Here is an 18,985-nt window from a genome sequence, read left to right on the forward strand (position 1 = left end):
ATGAATCAAACAGCCAGATTCTACTGTGTTGAAATACATACGAAACAGGAATATAGTTCTAATGGGTATCAATCAACTATTAGGCAGCTGCTGAGTTTAACCAGTGAGAGGTTGGGAAGAAATTAAGTGATCCAGTGTAAAGCATTAAGGTTTAAATTGACATACAAAACTATACATCATTCCTGAGGAGGCAGCAAACTCAGACATAATTATTTTCAAATAGTGTCTGTGGCTAAATTTCTCTCTCCAGATAAAGAAATTTGACTATGAACGCACCTCTACGACTTAACCCATACGGCTTTCCATTTTTCCCCTAAAGTTTTCCACAAAGAGCTAAATTCATCAGCACATGCTCTTTAATGAACTCAAGAAAGTCACAGCTCAAGTGGCATCATGCTTACTAGTTACAAAACATTTATGAAACATCTATTCTTTATAGTCTTAATTACAAGATATTCTAATATTTTAGTGAAGCATCAGATATTCAGAGCCATTCAGATATTCAGAAGCCATTCAGAGGGACCTAGACAGGCTGGAGAGTTGGGCAAGGGCAAGTGTAGAGTCCTGCATCTGGGCAAGAACAACCCCATGTACCAGTACAAGTTGGGGGCAGACCTGTTGGAGAGCAGCGTAGGGGAAAGGGACCTGGGGGTCCTAGTGGACAGCAGGATGAGCCAGCAGTGTGCCCTTGTGGCCAAGGTGGCCAGTGGCATCCTGGGGTGTATTAGAAGGGGTGTGGTTAGCAGGTCAAGAGAGGTTCTCCTCCCCCTCTACTCTGCCCTGGTGAGGCCCCATCTGGAGTATTGTGTCCAGTTCTGGGCCCCTCAGTTCAAGAAGGACAGGGAACTGCTAGAGAGAGTCCAGCGCAGAGCCACGAAGATGATTAAGGGAGTGGAACATCTCCCTTATGAGGAGAGGCTGAGGGAGCTGGGTCTCTTTAGCTTAGAGAAGAGGAGACTGAGGGGTGACCTCATTAATGTTTATAAATATGTAAAGGGCAAGTGTCATGAGGATGGAGCCAGGCTCTTCTCAGTGACATCCCTTGACAGGACAAGGGGCAATGGGTGCAAGCTGGAACACAGGAGGTTCCACATAAATATGAGGAAAAACTTCTTTACGGTGAGGGTGACCGAACACTGGAACAGGCTGCCCAGAGAGGTTGTGGAGTCTCCTTCTCTGGAGACATTCAAAACCCACCTGGACGCGTTCCTGTGTGATATGGTCCAGGCAATCCTGCTCCGGCAGGGGGATTGGACTAGATGATCTTTCGAGGTCCCTTCCAATCCCTAACATTCTGTGATTCTGTGTGATTCTGTGATTCTGTGATATAATTACAGTGCATTATATACAGAGTACAGAAATACTTTTATAGAGAAATATTTTCATAGGAAAAAAATAAATAGAAAAAAAATACGTAAACATCCTGAGTGAAATTCTGCTGCCACTCAACTCAGTTACAGAACCATCACAGATATGAGCACAGGCAGTATTTCACCCCTCTTTTTAAAGCATATAGCAGTGCACATAACTTCATTCAAAACAGTTTAAAGTGCATACAACATTATAAAAAAATTCATAAGCTTTTGAAAGTTTTACATATGCAGATTTCATTCATATCTATTACGTCTCCTCAACCCCATCTCTTCTGATTCAATGGCATCTTTGTTTATCATTTCTTGGTCTTCTACCATATCTGGCTCAAACTGATGTACTTCACATTCATCACATAATTCATGCTCGTCTATTTTGTAATCATCATCAACATCCTCAAGCAAATCTTCATTACTATCATCTTCTCTGTCATCCATTTCTTTCTCTTGAGAATGTTCAGCAAATGACTGAATGAGATCTTCAAGTTTCTCATTACAAATGTGGCTGACATCTTATAATTCAGAAAAAAAAAATCAAAATACAAGTTTAAATTACTAGAAAGGCTCCAAATTTCAGGTTCAGTTTAGAAGTATTTATTTTTTTATTTCTCTCTTTTATTAAGACTCAACTAATGAAAAAGTTCCCCAAATTTCTCGTGAACCATTCTTAACATTTAAGATTTCTCTTGGACTACTATGTACCTCTTGGAAGTCTCCAGTGGAAACTAACATACAATTTGCTGTTTAATGTATTGTGCCAGCATTACCCACAGCCTCGGAGGTCCCCATCTGGGAATCCTCAGACTAAAGTTAGTCCAAAACTAATAGACTGCTCAGGAACTCACATTCAAGAAGTCCATTTTAACAAAGCAGAATGTGACTGTGTGGTCTATCCTAGTTCAGTGTATTTTAGCACCTATTCTTAAATCATGACATACCAAAAATTTGAAATTAGATACACCTCAAACAGGAAGAATGGTACTCCTCCAGAATAAAATTAATTCCACACATATTACCTAAGATGCAGGAGCTGAATACTATTATAGTAAGGTCTGTTTATTCTTTTAAAATATAAACTACTTCATTATCTATCCTGCTGGAAATCAAAGTACCTTTCATCTTGTTTTCTGATTTATCCAATCCACTTTCTTTCATCAGTCGTCTAATTGATTGGAGCTGTGTCATTATTTCATCTTTCTGCTCAGAAGCTAAAGCATTAACACTAGAAAAAAAGATAGATGTCAACAGCTGAAAGGTTACCTTGGAAGTGCTTGGTAATACTGCACAAGATTGCAGTACTTCCCTCCATGGATAAATACCATAGTTAAGTTAGCAATACGTTTAGGTCAAGCTTTTCTTTGAGAACTGTCTCTTGAGAAGTAGGGAGCCCATCACATACATCTACTGAATAATCTAGTCGCTGAATTCTAATACCGCAGCCCCAATGGCCAAGGTCGAGTAATGACTACTGAAAGAAACAATTATCCAAAGTAATTTTATTTTTAGTACAATAAAGCCTAATACAGAACATCACAGTTTAGAGGCTTTTATCATTTATTTCAGATTTACTCTCCTCCCCATCACTACTAGAAATTTGTTAGGCAAATTGGTCAGTGAATTTGCTGCTTAATAGTTTCAGCACCTATTAAGTTCAGAGGTACACTAAAGGAAAAAGCAAGAAATTCTGCATGTTTTAAACTAGGCTTCATGAAGGATGTCAACCTACACAAAATGGACTGGATGGATATTTTTATTTCCAGTAGGTGGGTAAGGCCCTAGCTTCTTAAGAAAAGAACATCTCTCAAACTACAAGGAGGTTATATTATTTACTCCCTTATTACACTGCAACAGAGAAGTTGTGTTTCCCTGAAACACACACAATCACTTAACAGGTTCACTTCAAAACACAAAAATAAGTAGCTATACCTTGGTAACTAGTTTTGTCTTCTATCAAAAGGAAGAAACTCTTTCTGCTACCAGAAATCTAATTCCCACAAGGGCTTTCAAATGCTACTGAGCTTAAGTATTTTTTCAGTATTAGTCTCCTCGGTCAATATTAAAGTTTAACTTGTTAAGCCACAGTAACATGACTGTAAGTCTGAGCTTTTGCTTTTATGTTTGGTGAACAAGAGACGGGAGGAGGCGTCTGTGGAAAAGATCGCAAATTGCAGAAGAGGTATTACCTGCGAAAGGCTACAGAAACAATAAGTAATTAAAGAAGGTTCCTAAACACTGTTCCCTACCTATATATAAGGAACATTTTAAGAACTCTTTATTGACATTTTGGAGAACTTCAATTTACAGAAAATACTAACTGAGATGTTTAGAGAAACACTCACCAGTTTGACAGTGGATCCAACTGTGTCAATAAAGAATTTAACATTTTCTCTGTCTGTGCTAGATGCTGCTCCAGTTCTAAAAGCTGATGCTCTAACAAAAAACAAAAGCAAAAGCAAGAGGGAGGCATGGGGCAGGGGCAGGAGAGAGAGAACATTGTAAGAAATGTATTTACAATACCAAAAGGATATTCATTTATATTTTTGGTTGGGCAGATTAAAAAACAGGAAGTTGTTTTCTTTATAAAATTCCAGAATGCAAAAAGGGAGTGGTGGGGGTAAGAACAGAAGCCTTACTATGTGTGACCAGAAGTCCTTCTCATCCAATAACCTGTCTACAGTAGTGCTCAAACAGAGGACACCTTGGTAGGAACAGAGTGAGAATGTGGCTCTCACCTTCCCAGCCTCAAAAACTATCCAAGACCTCCTGAGGTCTAAGTAGTATATTTGTACTTAATATACTGTGTCATGGATTTGCCTACTCACACCTTGCAAATATGCACTAGATTTGAGAGGAATAACGCCTCTTAAAATACTAGTAAACTTTGAAGCAAGAAGAATGCACACACAAGGATGGTGAGTAAGCAGTGTAGGATGGTGAGCAGGCAGTGTAGCAAATCATTGCTGAACCTGATTATAGATATGGTGTACAGAGACACCAAAAGAGGCTGCTAGTTGTTTAATTAATTAAAACTGTGTCTATATAAGGGGCAAAACCAGTATGGAAACAGCTCAACTTTGATGTGCCCTAACTTTTTCTCCAAAGGAAAGCCCACTTGGCACTTGGAGAACAGACTGAATCAGTCAAGAGTACTCTGTATCATGAAGAAAAAGATGGTACCATTTCAGTCTCTTCTACAAACAGTTAATGTTTCCAACAGGTCTCTAATTTGGCCCAGAAATTCAACAGTCTCTATAATTGTTTATCCATACTGTTCCACTATGAATACAATTCAATTCTAAAGCAGATCATTACACTCTTTTTAAATACCCTATTAATTCTAAAGAGCATTATATCCTATTTAAACACCCTATTGAAGAAAACTGAACAGGTCTTAAGTGAGAAAATCATCAGACATTAAAAGGCAGAGAACCATACTATATTACTATAGCTGTTTTAAAGAATATTACCATCTGGAGTTTTCAAAAAACCCCTAAGAAGTGTTTCAAATATACAGAATAACAAAGTGGCTTTTTGTAGGTTCCTAACTGCACATAAGTGACTTAAAAGGTTGTTCTTATTTAGCTAAACTGCACCAATGAAAATATGTAGCTTGTTCCAGCAGGAAATACACATTTTTGGTGAACATATGCATTCTGAATGGGTATCTTACCTGTTTCCTTTGCCTTGTCTTCTGTACTTTTTTCCTTTTCGGAGAGACTTTCTTCATGTGACTTCATCTTTAATAAATACAATTGTGTTAAAGATTTCATCACTATTTGTATATCAAAAATAAAAATGCATTTAGAAATTTACTGAAATTTACTGAAATTAAATAGCAATGACAAAAATGTGCTTCACTAATATAACTTTTTTTCTGCCATGCCTTCTTCCTATCTTAAACTAACACTTCTGATTTTAAGCAACGACAACATGACTGACAAAAGTTGTAAAAGAAAGCAGTTGCTATTTCAGATCCAGTTTTCAAAAATTAACAGAAGGAACCTTATAGGTTACTGGACCCAGTCTCCTACCATTAACTAGGAGGTAATTCTTTCTTAAAATAATAAAGATGCCGTTATAAAAATATTTACATTTCAATCCCACAAGTGTGAGTGTAAAGAATTGTAACACCCAGGATCTTGTTTTTACGATGTTTAAATCTTATTTACAACCTAATTAAATTTATTTTTAAAACCAAACTGGTCAGCCTCTATGTTCACCTTGCTAAGCTGTTGTATTTTTCCTCACATAGGAGATGATGTGAAACTGACTATGGAAATGAAGATGCTGTCTCTGGTCCTATTCAGGTTTCAGGTTTTTTTCCCTGAAGGCAAGCAACAATGTTCCTGGTGCACTCTCAGCACTGCAAGTGCTGTAATATCTCTTACTATAAATAATACATATCAAGACTGATATTTAAAAAAACAAAACAAAACAAAACAAAACACACTGATCATGTGTTCTCCTTTCTTAATTTACTAATGGTAAAAAAGGTATCACATTTCATGGATAAAAAGTCTACGTTGCAGCTGCATGACCAAATGAGAAATCCAAATAAAAGGTCTAGACTACAGCTATTCTATCTAATTGCTAATCTAAGACTACTGCTCTGTAGGAGTCATCCATCTCCTTCCCATACTCAATCTCATTCTGAAGAATGAAAAGGAAATGAAATACTGATGAGGCTTAAGTTACAGCCTCACGTAACAGCACTGTTTAGGTTCTCAGATTCTCATTTGAGGTCAGGGAAGGGGGAGTGTAAGATTCTCACTTCTTTAAGTGTCTAGAAAAAGGTAAGTCAGAAGCCTTCATAAGGAAGAATCATTTTAACTTTGGAACTCACATTCAAAGTTAAACTGAGCAAGAAATGGCTTTTGGACAACCATATACACAGGCTCAGAGTTGGGGGGAAAAAAATCCAAACCAGCTACATTTCCTTCTAATTTCAATAATTTAATGCTTTTCTTATGGCTTGGCTTACCTTAAGAAATTTGTACGCTGCAAACACTCCCACTCCAAGAGCATACAATGGCATGAGGGTGAATGCTAACTCTCTACCATTTCCTCTTGTTCTCTCATTCTTTATCTCTTTTTCCATTGCATTTCTCATCTGCTGAATACTCTGATAAGTATTAGTGTCAGAATTTCCTGGATTCAGGTGAACTTGATGAACTGTCTGAGGACTACCTTAAAAAATTAAATTGAGAGAAAGAAGACAAAGTTAAAAAGGAAATTAAGAGTCCAATTAGTTTCACAACTAGAATTAAATTGTTTTCTTCTTGTGTGATCATCTTTGTTCACCACTCTTCTAAGATGGTGTGGTCATCCCTGCATCCAAATAAAGTTACGAAAAAAAAAATTAAAAATCACTCTTTCATGAATAGAATGCAAAGTTAAATGTAGGTAGCAAAGACTCTCAGACTAAGTTTCTATGTTTCTTTAAGATACAAGTTTTAAGTTTCTTCCTTCACAGCAACATTGGCAAACCCACGGCAAACCACAGAAAGGTAGATATGACAACAAAAAACTTCAATCTTGAAATTAAAGCATACTCAGAGAAACTATTGATAATGCCGAGAACAGTTACAAATTAGTATTTTTCCTCTATAACAAAGAAAGGAGTTAAACAGAAACTGAATTGTCTAGTCCCAGGAAAACAAAAAAAAGTTTTGTTGAAATATACATGCTGTGTTGCTGCTTTCATTATTTTGACAGTAAACTCAGTGTCACGTGGATATTATCACAGGCTTAGAAGTGCTGTACCTCTGCAAATCAAATATTTAGCAGGGAAAGATTACACAATAGCAAAGAGATGCAACCTTGGAAGTCTGAAGTATTTTTGCATGTAATTTGCCTGCCAGAACAGGGAGCATATGAAAGAACAGCCAGTGTCATTGCTCGACTTAGGAATTAGGTTATCTTGTAGTTAAATCTGGGGTTCATGGGACATGCACAGGAGAAACGGTGCTATCAGCTAAAGAATGCAGATGCTTGCAGAGACAGACAGCAGGTGATTGGAGCGGTGTGAAGTTTTACACTTGTGTCTCAACTGACTGCCTAGACTTAGACTTTCAAATCCCTTTGAACTTTTAGTTCATCATAATTTAATATATCAGACCTGAGTATGAGTAAAATAAGATTCACATTCTATAAAAACTCCCAAACAAAAGACCATTATGCAAATCACTCCTTGTCAATTAATACTGAAACAGTGGCATTTCAAGAATTTACAGTAATATAACTCGAGTATGCAAGGGACAGTCACAATCAGGTACGGAAAAAAATTACCATAAATTACAACTCCCAGTGAAACAACTTGTTTGGCTACAGCTTCTTCCAAATACAAGAGAAAAAGGAATCTAATTCTGCTAACCTAATCTGGTACTTGGTGATAAGAGATCTCAAATGGTGGTTTAGAATTGTCTAAAATGAGTTAGCCGGAAAAGTTTCTCAGACTTCCAGGGATGACCCTGACTGAAGTGACGTTCACTATCAGCTCTGCAGTCAAGTCATGCCATTCTGTGAGTTCTTCCATATGTAATCAACCGGTTTGCAACATACACATTTGGAGCAGACCTTTTATCTGTATGTTTGCTCAATGGAACTTGAATCAGAACCGGTCAGTTACACAAAAAATTAAACACCCTAGCTGATACATGCAGAACTCAAGCTACCTTAATCATTTAATGCAAGTTCAGGCATTTCTTTCAACATCATCTCCTTTCAACACAAGCAGGTTTAGACTTACTAAAATGGCATTAACTAATCTGGAAATCACATTTTACCTCACATACCATTTTCCTCCTTTCAGAATGTTTTCCATTGATTACTAGTTTGAAGTCTGCACTCACTTTTTTTTTTCCTTACTTTCTGTTCTACTTGTTTTTAAGGTAAATGAGGAGATTTACTAAAATATCTAATAGCACAGATGAAACAATTTCCACAGGTCATACAAATAAGAATGTGGTCAAGGGAAACAACACCTTCCTGGCACAGAGGAATCCTAATGGAGTCCAGTGTCCTGCACCAAGTTTATCCCACAGAAGAAACAGCAGAGTGAGTTACTGGCCAAACAGGAGAAAAGAAGAACCCAGACAGGTGAGAACAGCAGATCTGCCTGAAATTTATTTTACACAGTGCTGGGCCAATACACTAGTAGACTCAGAGGCATGTGAAGCATTGCTTTTTTAAGGTTTGGTTTTAAAAGAATTTGATCTACAGGAGATGACAGCTACCATATAAATTAATCAAGCAAAACAGGCCAGGCTACAGCTTATGAAGCACAGTAAGTTTGACATCGGCTGGAAAGAACACAGTAGCAGCTCAAGCCTCACTTTTTCTGCCTTTGAAAGGTATTCCCAGGGAAAAGTGCAGACACATAATTTGGAGGATTACAGCAACTATCTGTGTCTTGGTTTACAATGCCTTAGAAGGCACCATCAACAAATCATAGAGCTACTCCAAGAAAGCAGGCGCTTTGTTATTTTCTAAAACAAAAGTGGACCTTTGGACTTTGAGCTAAATCCTCAGCTGACGTACACTGATATAGCTTAACATACATTTACACCACTCAAGCTTTAACAAGCAGTAAGCTCACTAGCCCATTCAGTGTCATCTTTTCTAAACAAGTACCTTGGAGTCTTTCCAATACAGTACCTGACAAATCTCACACTATTCTGTGCTAATGTTTTCCAACAGTTACTCTTGGCTTCCTGTTGCAATTCTAACACGAGCAGTGAATTTTGTCCTCTCTCTTACACCTCACAGCTACTCATCTGTCAGAGTCACTCATGTGCCCCTGCAGGCACTATTCGTTAAGACTGCACCAGTAAGATACGCTTCCACTAACAGGGTGTTACCTGCATTTTAAAGTCATTATTTTAAGACATCACAGACAAAAATCAAAACAGTAATGAACTCGAAAAGCAGAAAATCAAGATTGGGGGAGCGGGGGGGGAGGTGAAGGCGAGGAGCTCCGAGCACACACGTCAGCTCGGAGCCGTGTGACAAGGCCGCCCCGTTCACAGGCCGCGTAAAACCCCCCGCGCCGCCCGTCAGGCGAAGGCGACCTGAAACACAGCCCTCTCGGTTCCCGGGGGCTCCCCTCAAGCCCGCCCGAGGCAGGGGCCGACCCCGAGCAGCTCCCGCACAGGACGCCAACCGCGGCGCGGCCCCGGGCACCGCCACGGTTCCCACCTCGGCGGTGCTGACGGGGATCGTAACGGCCGGGGCCGGCGTTGCCGCCCCGCGGAGACCGGCCGGCCCGCCCGCCTCCTCCTCCCCCGAACATCCTGGGCATAACGACGAAGACGCAAATCACCAGCGCCACCGACACCACCACCTGCTGCGGCGCCGACAACGCCATGGCCGCCGCCGCCCTCCTGCCAAAGAGGCGCCGCCCGGCGCGAAGGAAAGGCGCCCTGGCGGCTGCCGCTCCCCGCCCGGCAACACAGCGCCCCCCGGCGGGCTCCTGGCGCGGCGCCGCCGCAGGGCTGGGCGTGCCGTTCCCTGTCCGAGAAGGGTCTGGAAGAGGCTGGGGTCGGCGGGAGCGGGGGCCAGGGCCCCTCAGGCGAGGCCCCGGCAGGTGGGGCCGTGAGGCCGTGGGCGGCGGTGCTGGCCTTGTGGCCGGTGCTGAGGCCGCAGCTGGGCAGTCGCCCGCCTTACCGAGCATCATGGATGAGACCTTCATCGAGGACTGTGTGCACGTCCACAAGAGCTCCGCACCAAAGTCCGGCTGGCCGCCAGCAACATGCAGTACATGGGGGGTGCATGGGTGGCTCCAGAGCCCTGCCAGCGGGGATGGGACAGTGGGCCAGGGCCTCTTGGTAGTCCCTGGGCGAGGCAACCAGGATGGCATCACTGGTTTGTGTTCAAATATCACAGAATCACAGAATCATGGAATTGTTTAGGTTGGAAAGGACCTGTAAGATCATCAGATCCAACCGTTAACGTAGCACTGCCAAGTCCAGCACTAAACCATGTCCCTGAGCACCAAATCTGCTCGTCTTTTAAATACTTCCAGGGATGGTGACTCCACCACTTCCCTGGGCAGCCTGTTCCAATGCTTCATAACCTGTTCAGTGAAGAAACTTTTCCTGATACCCAATCTAAACCTCCCCTGGCACAACTTGAGGCCATTTCCTCTTGTCCTATCACTTGCTACCTGGGAGAAGAGACTGACACCCTCCTCGCTACAACCTCCTTTCAGGTAGTTGTAGACAGTGATAAGGTCTCCCCTGAGCCTCCTTTTCTCCGGGCTAAACAACCCCAGTTCCCTCAGATGCTCGAGTCTAGAAACAGCAGGCATACAGTATGAAGATGCAGTAACACAGGCCAGCTGAAGATGTTCACATTTCACACCAAGGAATTTCTCCTTAGGAAAAAGCAGTGGTCCAGCAGCAGGACTGATCCAGAAGAGTTAGGCTCTCCATCAAAAGCGAGGATATCAACTGGGGTTGAAGGGGATTTCTGGTGGCAAGGAAGAATCTTTGTTTGTCATAACCAAAACAAACTGCACTCAAATTTTTGCTGGAAAGGGTTAAACAAAACTGAAGAAGATGCTGAAAAAGCAGATGTTTGATGTTTAGTCCACTTTGTACCACAAGAGGAAAATGTTGTGAGCAATGAGCAGATAAAGGATGAGTACCCTGAGGAAGGCTTGGGAACACGCGTGTACTCAGATACTGATGGCAAAGGATGCCGTTTGCTTGAGTGGGTTGGAAGCCAGAATGGCAGATCTGGGGTTATAACCTTGGAAGTGAAGAAGCTTGTGAAAGACACTGCACCCAGTTTTAGTACTCAGGAAGAGGAAAATGGGGAAAAATTATGAATAAAGGTATGCATGTAGAAATATGGTTAGAAAAAACTAAAGGCCTTAGAGAGAAAGTACTATCAGCAGCCAGTGGAATTATTCTAAGATCCACATAGAGACTAAGAGTCAATTGAAATGTACAAACACCAAGAAACCAAAGTAATAAAACACAGGATCTTTTACATAAGATATAAAACTAGGTACTTTGATGATAGAAAAAAAATTGCCAAAAACAATCATGACTGGAAGACAAATAACAAAGATTGTTCATGTTCAGGAATCAGAAGTTGTGTTAACAGTGACAGACTGCAAAGAAGTAAGAGGCAGCAGAATGAGTTACTGGCCAAACATTGGCATGTTCACCTTGTGAAGCTGTCTTTGTAAAGTGCTCCCATGTGTTTTTAAAGCTTTACTGTAGGAAGAGTAAGATTTGTTTCTGGAGGCTCTCTTAGAAATACTTAAAATATTTATACATCTGAATCTACAGTAGCTGTGCATTTTTACTTTGAATTAATCTTTATGTACCTAATAGAAATCTTTTATGACTTGTTCAACAAAAAAAAAGTTCCCCATTTAATTAACGCGTCAGTAATTTTTTATCTGAAGACAAAAGTGCATTTCAAACATCTTTTCAGTTGCTAGCAAGCTCTCTTACAAAGTTAATTTTCAACAGCAAAGGGGGAAAAAAACTCATCTAATGAAATCAGTTCATATTTCTATGCTGCAACAGGAAAAGTCAATAAAAATAAAACACAGGTACTTGCCTAAACAAGCAAAAATATTTCTTTCAGAAACTCCAGTATATGATGTCTATCTGTACTTTATTGCCTGACTAGTTTTATCTGATTAAGATTCAATTGTAACTTAATATTGCACAACTATTTAACTTTTCATATTTTGCAGACTTGGGATGCAGCTTTGGCAAGGACTGCAAGAGCATGGGCAAATAAATGCATTTATGAACATAATGTATACTTAAGTAAGAAACATCAGTGCCATGCTAATTTCACATCTATTGGAGAGAATATTTGGGTTGGAAGTCATCAGGCATTCAATGTTGCTTATGCCAGTAAGTCATGGTATGATAAGGTCAGATTCTGTACTTTCGCAGAGCAGAAAGATACTAAGGTTTGCAGTCATTACATTCAGGTAAGAGTTATCTTTGGTAAAATGTTCTCTATAGTGCCTACCAGATGAATCAGTAGGAGCTGTAAATAACAGAGTTGTAGATAATGGTTTGTAGTGACTGACAGCTTACTGTCTTTTGTAATCTCAAGCAATGGCTGTACTGACGGTTCACTTCTTTCTACACTGATTCACTTCTTGGTCTTATATAATCTTTTATAATAATAATCCATTCTTCTTGTCCTCACTGAAAGCCTCGCTCCTCGTTTCCTTGTATCAGTACTACATGAACGTTATAAAATAGTAATTTCAAAGTCTCTATCTGTGAAGCCACACAGTTCTGAATTCTGTAAGTTTGGAGATGCAGTTTGAAATAATCACAATAATTGCAGAATGTCTGTGGGTACTCTGTAGTAGAAATGCTGACAGAAGGAGAAAATCCAGCCAAAGTAAATAGTATTCTTTACAAATCTTATAAAAAAGGAAGGGAAAAAAAAGAGCATCAACAACAAAAGCGGCAATTTATGATATATTTCTGATTTCTCAGTGGTAATTCTGACGAACTTAATTCTGCTGAGAAAGTAAAGCTTTTCTTTGAACACTTAATATTTTTAATGGATTTATTCATTCCCATGTTTAAAAAATAAGCTTAGCAGTAGAATTAGTTTCATCTATGAGCAAACACATAATATTTCACTGATCTAAAACAGATGATGATTTTAATGTCAAGTAGATCTTATCTAGTAAAAGTGACTCTAATTTCTTATCTCAGTGTTCAAAGATGCTTAGACTGCTCTTTGTGCAAATTACAGGTGAAAATACGGTGCAGTATACTTACAGTGAAACTGTTACTGGACACAATGGTAGCTGCAAGGTTCTTTTTGAGTGTATTTTGGATTGTGAAATGAAAATGCTTAAAGTTACTAGAATAATTTACAGAGCATTTTCTGTTTGGGCCTTTTTGCACCTCTTTTTATGTCTTTTCTCGCTTATTTTCCCTCAAGTGTTAATTCTTGTTTCCTGTCCCTGGTTCTGCCTGTAACAAATTCAAAAGCACGGCTGGAGGATTTAAGTTTTGCTGTTTATTTGTCAGTAAATCTTCAGAAGATTAGAACTAGACAATATCTTAGGAAAGTATTTTTCATTTTTTCTCTGACACAATAAATTATAAGAAGTTACATAGTAAGGTAGTTCCCAGCATTTTTTAATTTTCTGTTCAACCCCGTCTACATAGAATTCTGGGGGTTTTTGCACATTTCTCAAGGACTGATGTTCACTTCTAAGCTTTATTTCTGCTGATTAATATTGTTTGCTCCTTTCTTGTTACACAAAGTTAAGTCGTATCAAAATGTTAATGCATTTCAGGCAGTATTTCAGGCAGAATTACAAAGGAAACTAATCACTGGAAAAAGACAAGCAAAGTAGATGGGTTAAATACCAATGAACATGTAAAAGTACATATGTCATCAAAATCGATAATCAAAGACCATACGTGATCTAGGAGCCATCATGGTCATGAAGGCTCAGACACAAAATTAAAAATGGGGAAAATTTACAAATCATAAATAGGTAGGCTGTGTAGACCTGCTAAGAGAACGACAACACAGAAATCTCCAAACAGTGGAAAACTCAAAAAAATATGTGAAGCTGTTACATAAAGGCCCCTGAAATGCTTAGTCCTTAGTCCAGGATTCAGCTAACACCACATTAAACATTAAGATCCTTTTCAAAGAAGGGTTATGTCTGATGAACACAACCACTGCTTGCAGTTATAATTGAAGAGATGGAACTTTTGGGGATGTTCAAATCAGTTTGTCAGTCTGAGGCCTATACTCTTCGTATTGGGGAGATACTGAGAGTAATCCACTATATCTTTAAGTTTTCCAGAAGTGGAATGTATGATCACCCAGATGTTCTAGGTATATAGTTAAACATTTTTACTTGAATTCACTACAGTTTGGTTAGTCATATGCAGAAAGTATAGGAAGAATCTCCCAAGAAAAAGCAGAGGATGCTCAAACTGTAAGTGATAGTAAACCATCTTCTCTTAAGTATGGCAGATAACACTGCTTAGTCTGAAAATGTGCAGTGCTAAAGCTTTCAGACTTAAATTTACAGTACCAAAATCAGCCAGACCACTTGTAGCACACATGAGAAGCCCTTCTTGCAGTCCTGAGTTATGAATGTTGAATTAAAGGAGCTGTTGAGTAGTTGCCACTAATTTCCCTTTTGTTCCTTGGAATTTACCCCATGATAATAAAGTCAGTGACTCTTACTGAAATTGTTCTGTAGAAGATTCTGGAAACTTGCAGCATAGGTCACTTTATCTTGAGGGGTGAATATTTAGAAGTTAATCTTAAAAAGCTCACTTACAAGCAATTTTTTAAAATGAATAAACAGATAAGATGCTATAAAATGAAAATAGCACGTGGGATCCCTGAAAATAATGGAAACTGTCTAGATATTAGACTAGGTAACCACTGAGTGTAGTTTTTAATTTAATTTAAAACCAGTTTTTTTTAGGTTGTTTGGGACTATTCATACAAAATTGGCTGTGCTTTTACTCTTTGTAAGGAAGTTGCAGGAATACGAAATGCAGTAAATTTTGTTTGCAACTGTTCACCAAGGTAAGTTGCTGGCTTAAATGTTAAAAAAAATGAAAGCAATTGTAATGACATTTAGCTGTAAGTAAATTGGGTTTTTTATTTATTGGTAGTCTTGTAAATGCAATCAGAGAAAATGATTGTCTAATTCAGTTATCGAGAGAGCCACGAGCATTAGAACCTGTACTTGCTTAGTTTTTTAATGTTAACTTTACTGATAAATCTCATTCTGTGCCAATCTTCTGCAAACAAATCCCAAACTTATCTCATGCTCCACTTTGTTGATTTCTTTTTCATATGAAACAGAAGAAATGAGAAAGTTGCTGCAGGCAGCTGCTACCAGAATTACCTCTTGCACTTTTGTGTATTTTTTTAATGCACTTTAGCTTTTTACACTGTATTTTTTTAATGTTTAGAAATAATAGAAATAATAGCACATTGTTAGATGAGTTGCTTTTCCTTTCTGTGTAACTGAAAAATTACCTTATCATTTCTTGCCCTTTAAATAGCTGTGATTATACCAAATGTTCTTTAAGCATTAGAAAACAGTAAATGGTCAATGCAAGAAAAAGCTAACTGCAACATGTGCTTTTACATTTAAATTGATATTCTGAAAAAACATAGACCCCAGCTGGTGCTGTTCCTGTAGCAGGAGGAGTTTGAAAACACAGAGGCAGATAGTTTTAAAATAATATATTTTGCCTCATGGTAATTCACAGTCCATAATCAAGCATATGCATCTGTAATGTTTGTCATTTTTAAAAAATACATAGCTTGTGAGCTTTTATGACAACTGTTTTTTCTTTTTCTTCTAGCAAATCTGGGCTACTACTGGGAAGTTCAATTAGCCCGAACCGAAAATTTCATTGAGCTCTGTCCATCTCTCTCCCTGTACCCCAAAACTGGACTTGTACTTGAATTGTTACTTTGAAACTTACTAGGGTATGGAACTTTGTTGTTTTCTTTTTTAAATGTGAACTAAAATATTTCCAGTTGCCAATTCAGAATAATGACTAATTGACATCCACAGTCACTTGAGTGAGTCTTTTCTAATCTGTAACAACATACCATCTTGAGTTACTGTGCTGTTCTGCACATCCTGGAGAACTGATAGCTAAGCTGAATAGCTGTCTAAGATGAGGTCTAACATGCTATTGTTCTTCTGTCCACCGCTTGATACCAAGAACACTGATCTCTACGTCACCACAGAAACAAGTGAAGTTAGAGCAGACAGACCATCTTCTAACAGCCTTTTCTCTTCCTAAAATTTCTAGAAAAATAGGTAAACCTTCACTTTGCCACCAGTCATCACCACATTCCAGATACTAGAATAGCCTTTTCCAACTTGACCTTCATGACTTCTTCTTGAGGTTTGGACCCTTAGCGCTCAGTTACCCTGCTAGATAGCAGTTTCTTTTCAGAGTCGAGGATGCACCAATTTAAGGACCACCTTGCCAAAATTACTTTATTCAGTATAGCAGTTTTACAGTGTAGTCCTTCTATACACCTTTTCTGAAGGTCTGCTGCTGGGACCATCCATGTCTGAGATGCTCGGAGTATCCTTCCTCATATTTAAAGAGAAGCGTACAGAATCACAGAATCACAGAATGTTAGGGATTGGAAGGGACCTCGAAAGATCATCTAGTCCAATCCCCCTGCCGGAGCAGGATTACCTGGATCATATCACGCAGGAACGCATCCAGGCGGGTTTTGAATGTCTCTAGAGAAGGAGACTCCACAACCTCTCTGGGCAGCCTGTTCCAGTGTTCGGTCACCCTCACCGTAAAGAAGTTTTTCCTCATATTTATGCGGAACCTCCTGTGTTCCAGCTTGCACCCATTGCCCCTTGTCCTGTCAAGGGATGTCACTGAGAAGAGCCTGGCTCCATCCTCATGACACTTGCCCTTTACATATTTATAAACATTAATGAGGTCACCCCTCAGTCTCCTCTTCTCTAAGCTAAAGAGACCCAGCTCCCTCAGCCTCTCCTCATAAGGGAGATGTTCCACCCCCTTAATCATCTTCGTGGCTCTGCGCTGGACTCTCTCTAGCAGTTCCCTGTCCTTCTTGAACTGAGGGGCCCAGAACTGGACACAATATTCCAGATGGGGCCTCACCAGGGCAGAGTAGAGGGGGAGGAGAACCTCTCTTGACCTGCTAACCACACCCCTTCTAATACACCCCAGGATGCCATTGGCCTTCTTGGCCACAAGGGCACACTGCTGGCTCATGGTCATCCTGTTGTCCACTAGGACCCCCAGGTCCCTTTCCCCTACGCTGCTCTCCAACAGATCTGTCCCCAACTTGTACTGGTACATGGGGTTGTTCTTGCCCAGATGCAGGACTCTACACTTGCCCTTGTTATAGTTCATTAAATTTCTCCCCGCCCAACTCTCCAGCCTGTCTAGGTCTCTCTACTACACTAGGTACACTAGTTTGGACTGTGCCCTGTGCTGTCATCATTCTCATATCCAAAGTTAGCTGCCACATCGTTGCTACCAGGCTCTGTTCGTCATGCTGTTCTTCTCATCTCTTCTACCTACCTTCTTCTTGGAAGGTGAATCTTCATCTATTATGTCCAAGAAACCTTTGGCTCTAAGAGGAGCCTCAAGATGGTCCTTAGTATTCTGTTTGAAGGGTATCAGAGTCTTAGAAATGCCCTTGAAAGGGTCTTGTAGGATGTCACATAGCTTACCAGACATTCTTCTCAACCATCCCAGAGAGCTTTCCCAACTAGTCATTTTCTTTTACCTAGTTGTTTTCATTTACCTAGTTTCTTTTTCTATTTTAGCTTTTCAGTTTCTGCACCATAGGCAAAAAGTCCAAACTAGAGAAACTGAACTCTTTCTCGCATCTCGCTCTCATTTCTCATAATTATGGCTAAAGGCAAGAAGTGTAAACAACCTGGTGAATCCTGAAGGGAAGACTAGATAGATACTGTGGTGATTTCTCAGTTTACAAGGTACTGTATCAGTTGCAACTTCCAAATTACTAAATGTTGTATACATTATGTGAATACAGGGTGCTGTGACATTTACATGATGTCAGAAAACTCCTGACATCTGGCAGTTTCTGGAGTCTTCACAGCCCTGCTTTGTGAAGGCAATCTATCAAACTGAACTGGATTCAGTGGATCCAGTGAATCACTGGTGTCTCAGGTTGGGTGCTGGCATTGTTTTTTAGGGACCAGGTAGAGTTTGCACTCACCAGCCCCATGGAGACATACCAGAGGATCTCTGTTTGAGAGTTCCAGCTTGTTCTGAAACTAATCAATATCCACATATTTGTGATGCTCAAGTGTCCCAAAGCTTCAGAAAAACCTGCGTTCCTGCTGGCCAGGCTGATAGTAGGCCTTTAATCTGAGACATGGTTTAGCATTCTTCCTGAGCTAAGCACTGTGGAATTTGCAACGCTGAATGATGTGCAGATAGTGATGCCATCAGATCCTGTTTCAATAAATGAAGTAGTTTTCCATCCATTAAAATATTTTTTCATTCTGCTTTCCTGAACTTGTGATACTAGGTTTCTGTCCTCAGTGCTGGTTCTTGTGGTGTCCACACAAAATACATGCAGTTTGCCCTGTTGCCCAATTTGGTGTCTTTGGGAGGAAATTAACGAATGGCTAAGAAGATAGTTCATTCCAAGATCCCCTTTTTAAAAACAGCATGGATGTGGACTGTAATGGCTTGCTGTTATCTTCTCTCAGATTCCTGAGTATTATTCTGTAATATTCCAGTAGTATTGCAGCAGTTCTTGAACTTTCACACTTCCATACTGCTGCCATGCACCAACCATTTCTGGTGTTATCCTGTGAAAAGAGGCTTAGAATGGACAGCAGAAAAGCCTTCTCATTTTTCAAATGCTTTGAATTTAAAAAGAAAGAAACAAATCTGACAAATTATAGTAATTTAAGTTCAAGAAATTTAAATCATGTATGAAGGTCAAGGAAGATAACCAGAGATCCTCTCCAGCTAGGCAAATATTTGTACTCCATAACAAGCTTCCTGTATCTATGTTGTTGAGGTCATGCTAAATCCTTCGTCGTGCACAACCTGCTGAAGCTTTGGCTCCACAAA

At 39.7% G+C, this 18,985-nt stretch overlaps 3 protein-coding genes across 3 annotated transcripts in view; 1 reads left to right on the plus strand and 2 right to left on the minus strand.

Moving 5' to 3' along the window:
• The window catches only part of CAPS2 (calcyphosine 2), a 33,912-nt gene extending 32,634 nt beyond the window's left edge, over positions 1–1,278 (minus strand). The window contains exon 1 of the mRNA XM_068401430.1: positions 1,198–1,278. The gene's annotated coding sequence lies outside the window, so the exon portion shown is untranslated. The remainder of the gene's footprint in view (positions 1–1,197) is intronic.
• On the minus strand, positions 1,128–9,762 carry CCDC107 (coiled-coil domain containing 107). The gene is made up of 6 exons (XM_068401431.1): positions 9,567–9,762; positions 6,352–6,557; positions 5,041–5,107; positions 3,710–3,800; positions 2,483–2,592; positions 1,128–1,882 (listed from the first exon to the last, which is right to left on the minus strand). The coding sequence occupies exons 1-6, from the start codon at positions 9,733–9,735 to the stop codon at positions 1,608–1,610; spliced, it is 918 nt and encodes a 305-aa protein (XP_068257532.1). The 5' UTR covers positions 9,736–9,762; the 3' UTR covers positions 1,128–1,607.
• On the plus strand, positions 9,734–15,779 carry LOC137664013 (glioma pathogenesis-related protein 1-like). The gene is given in 7 exon segments (XM_068401735.1): positions 9,734–9,814; positions 9,903–10,005; positions 10,008–10,079; positions 10,082–10,143; positions 12,085–12,330; positions 14,830–14,933; positions 15,725–15,779. Coding segments are annotated over 7 exon segments (723 nt in total).
• The last annotated feature ends 3,206 nt before the right edge of the window (positions 15,780–18,985 follow it).

The sequence above is a fragment of the Nyctibius grandis genome, chromosome 5, assembly GCF_013368605.1.
Source record: "Nyctibius grandis isolate bNycGra1 chromosome 5, bNycGra1.pri, whole genome shotgun sequence".
In the NCBI taxonomy this organism is placed as follows: Eukaryota; Metazoa; Chordata; class Aves; order Nyctibiiformes; family Nyctibiidae; genus Nyctibius; species Nyctibius grandis.

What these genes read in the sequence shown, in the direction of transcription:
- CCDC107 (XM_068401431.1), bottom strand. Translation starts at nt 9,735, where the DNA reads ATGGCGTTGTCGGCGCCGCAGCAGGTGGTGGTGTCGGTGGCGCTGGTG. An exon ending in CAGCGTACAAATTTCTTAAG is followed by an intron (nt 5,108 to 6,351) that starts GTAAGCCAAGCC and finishes TATTTATTAAAG; the next exon opens with ATGAAGTCACATGAAGAAAG. An exon ending in ATCAGAAAACAAGATGAAAG is followed by an intron (nt 1,883 to 2,482) that starts GTACTTTGATTT and finishes CTGAATTATAAG; the next exon opens with ATGTCAGCCACATTTGTAAT.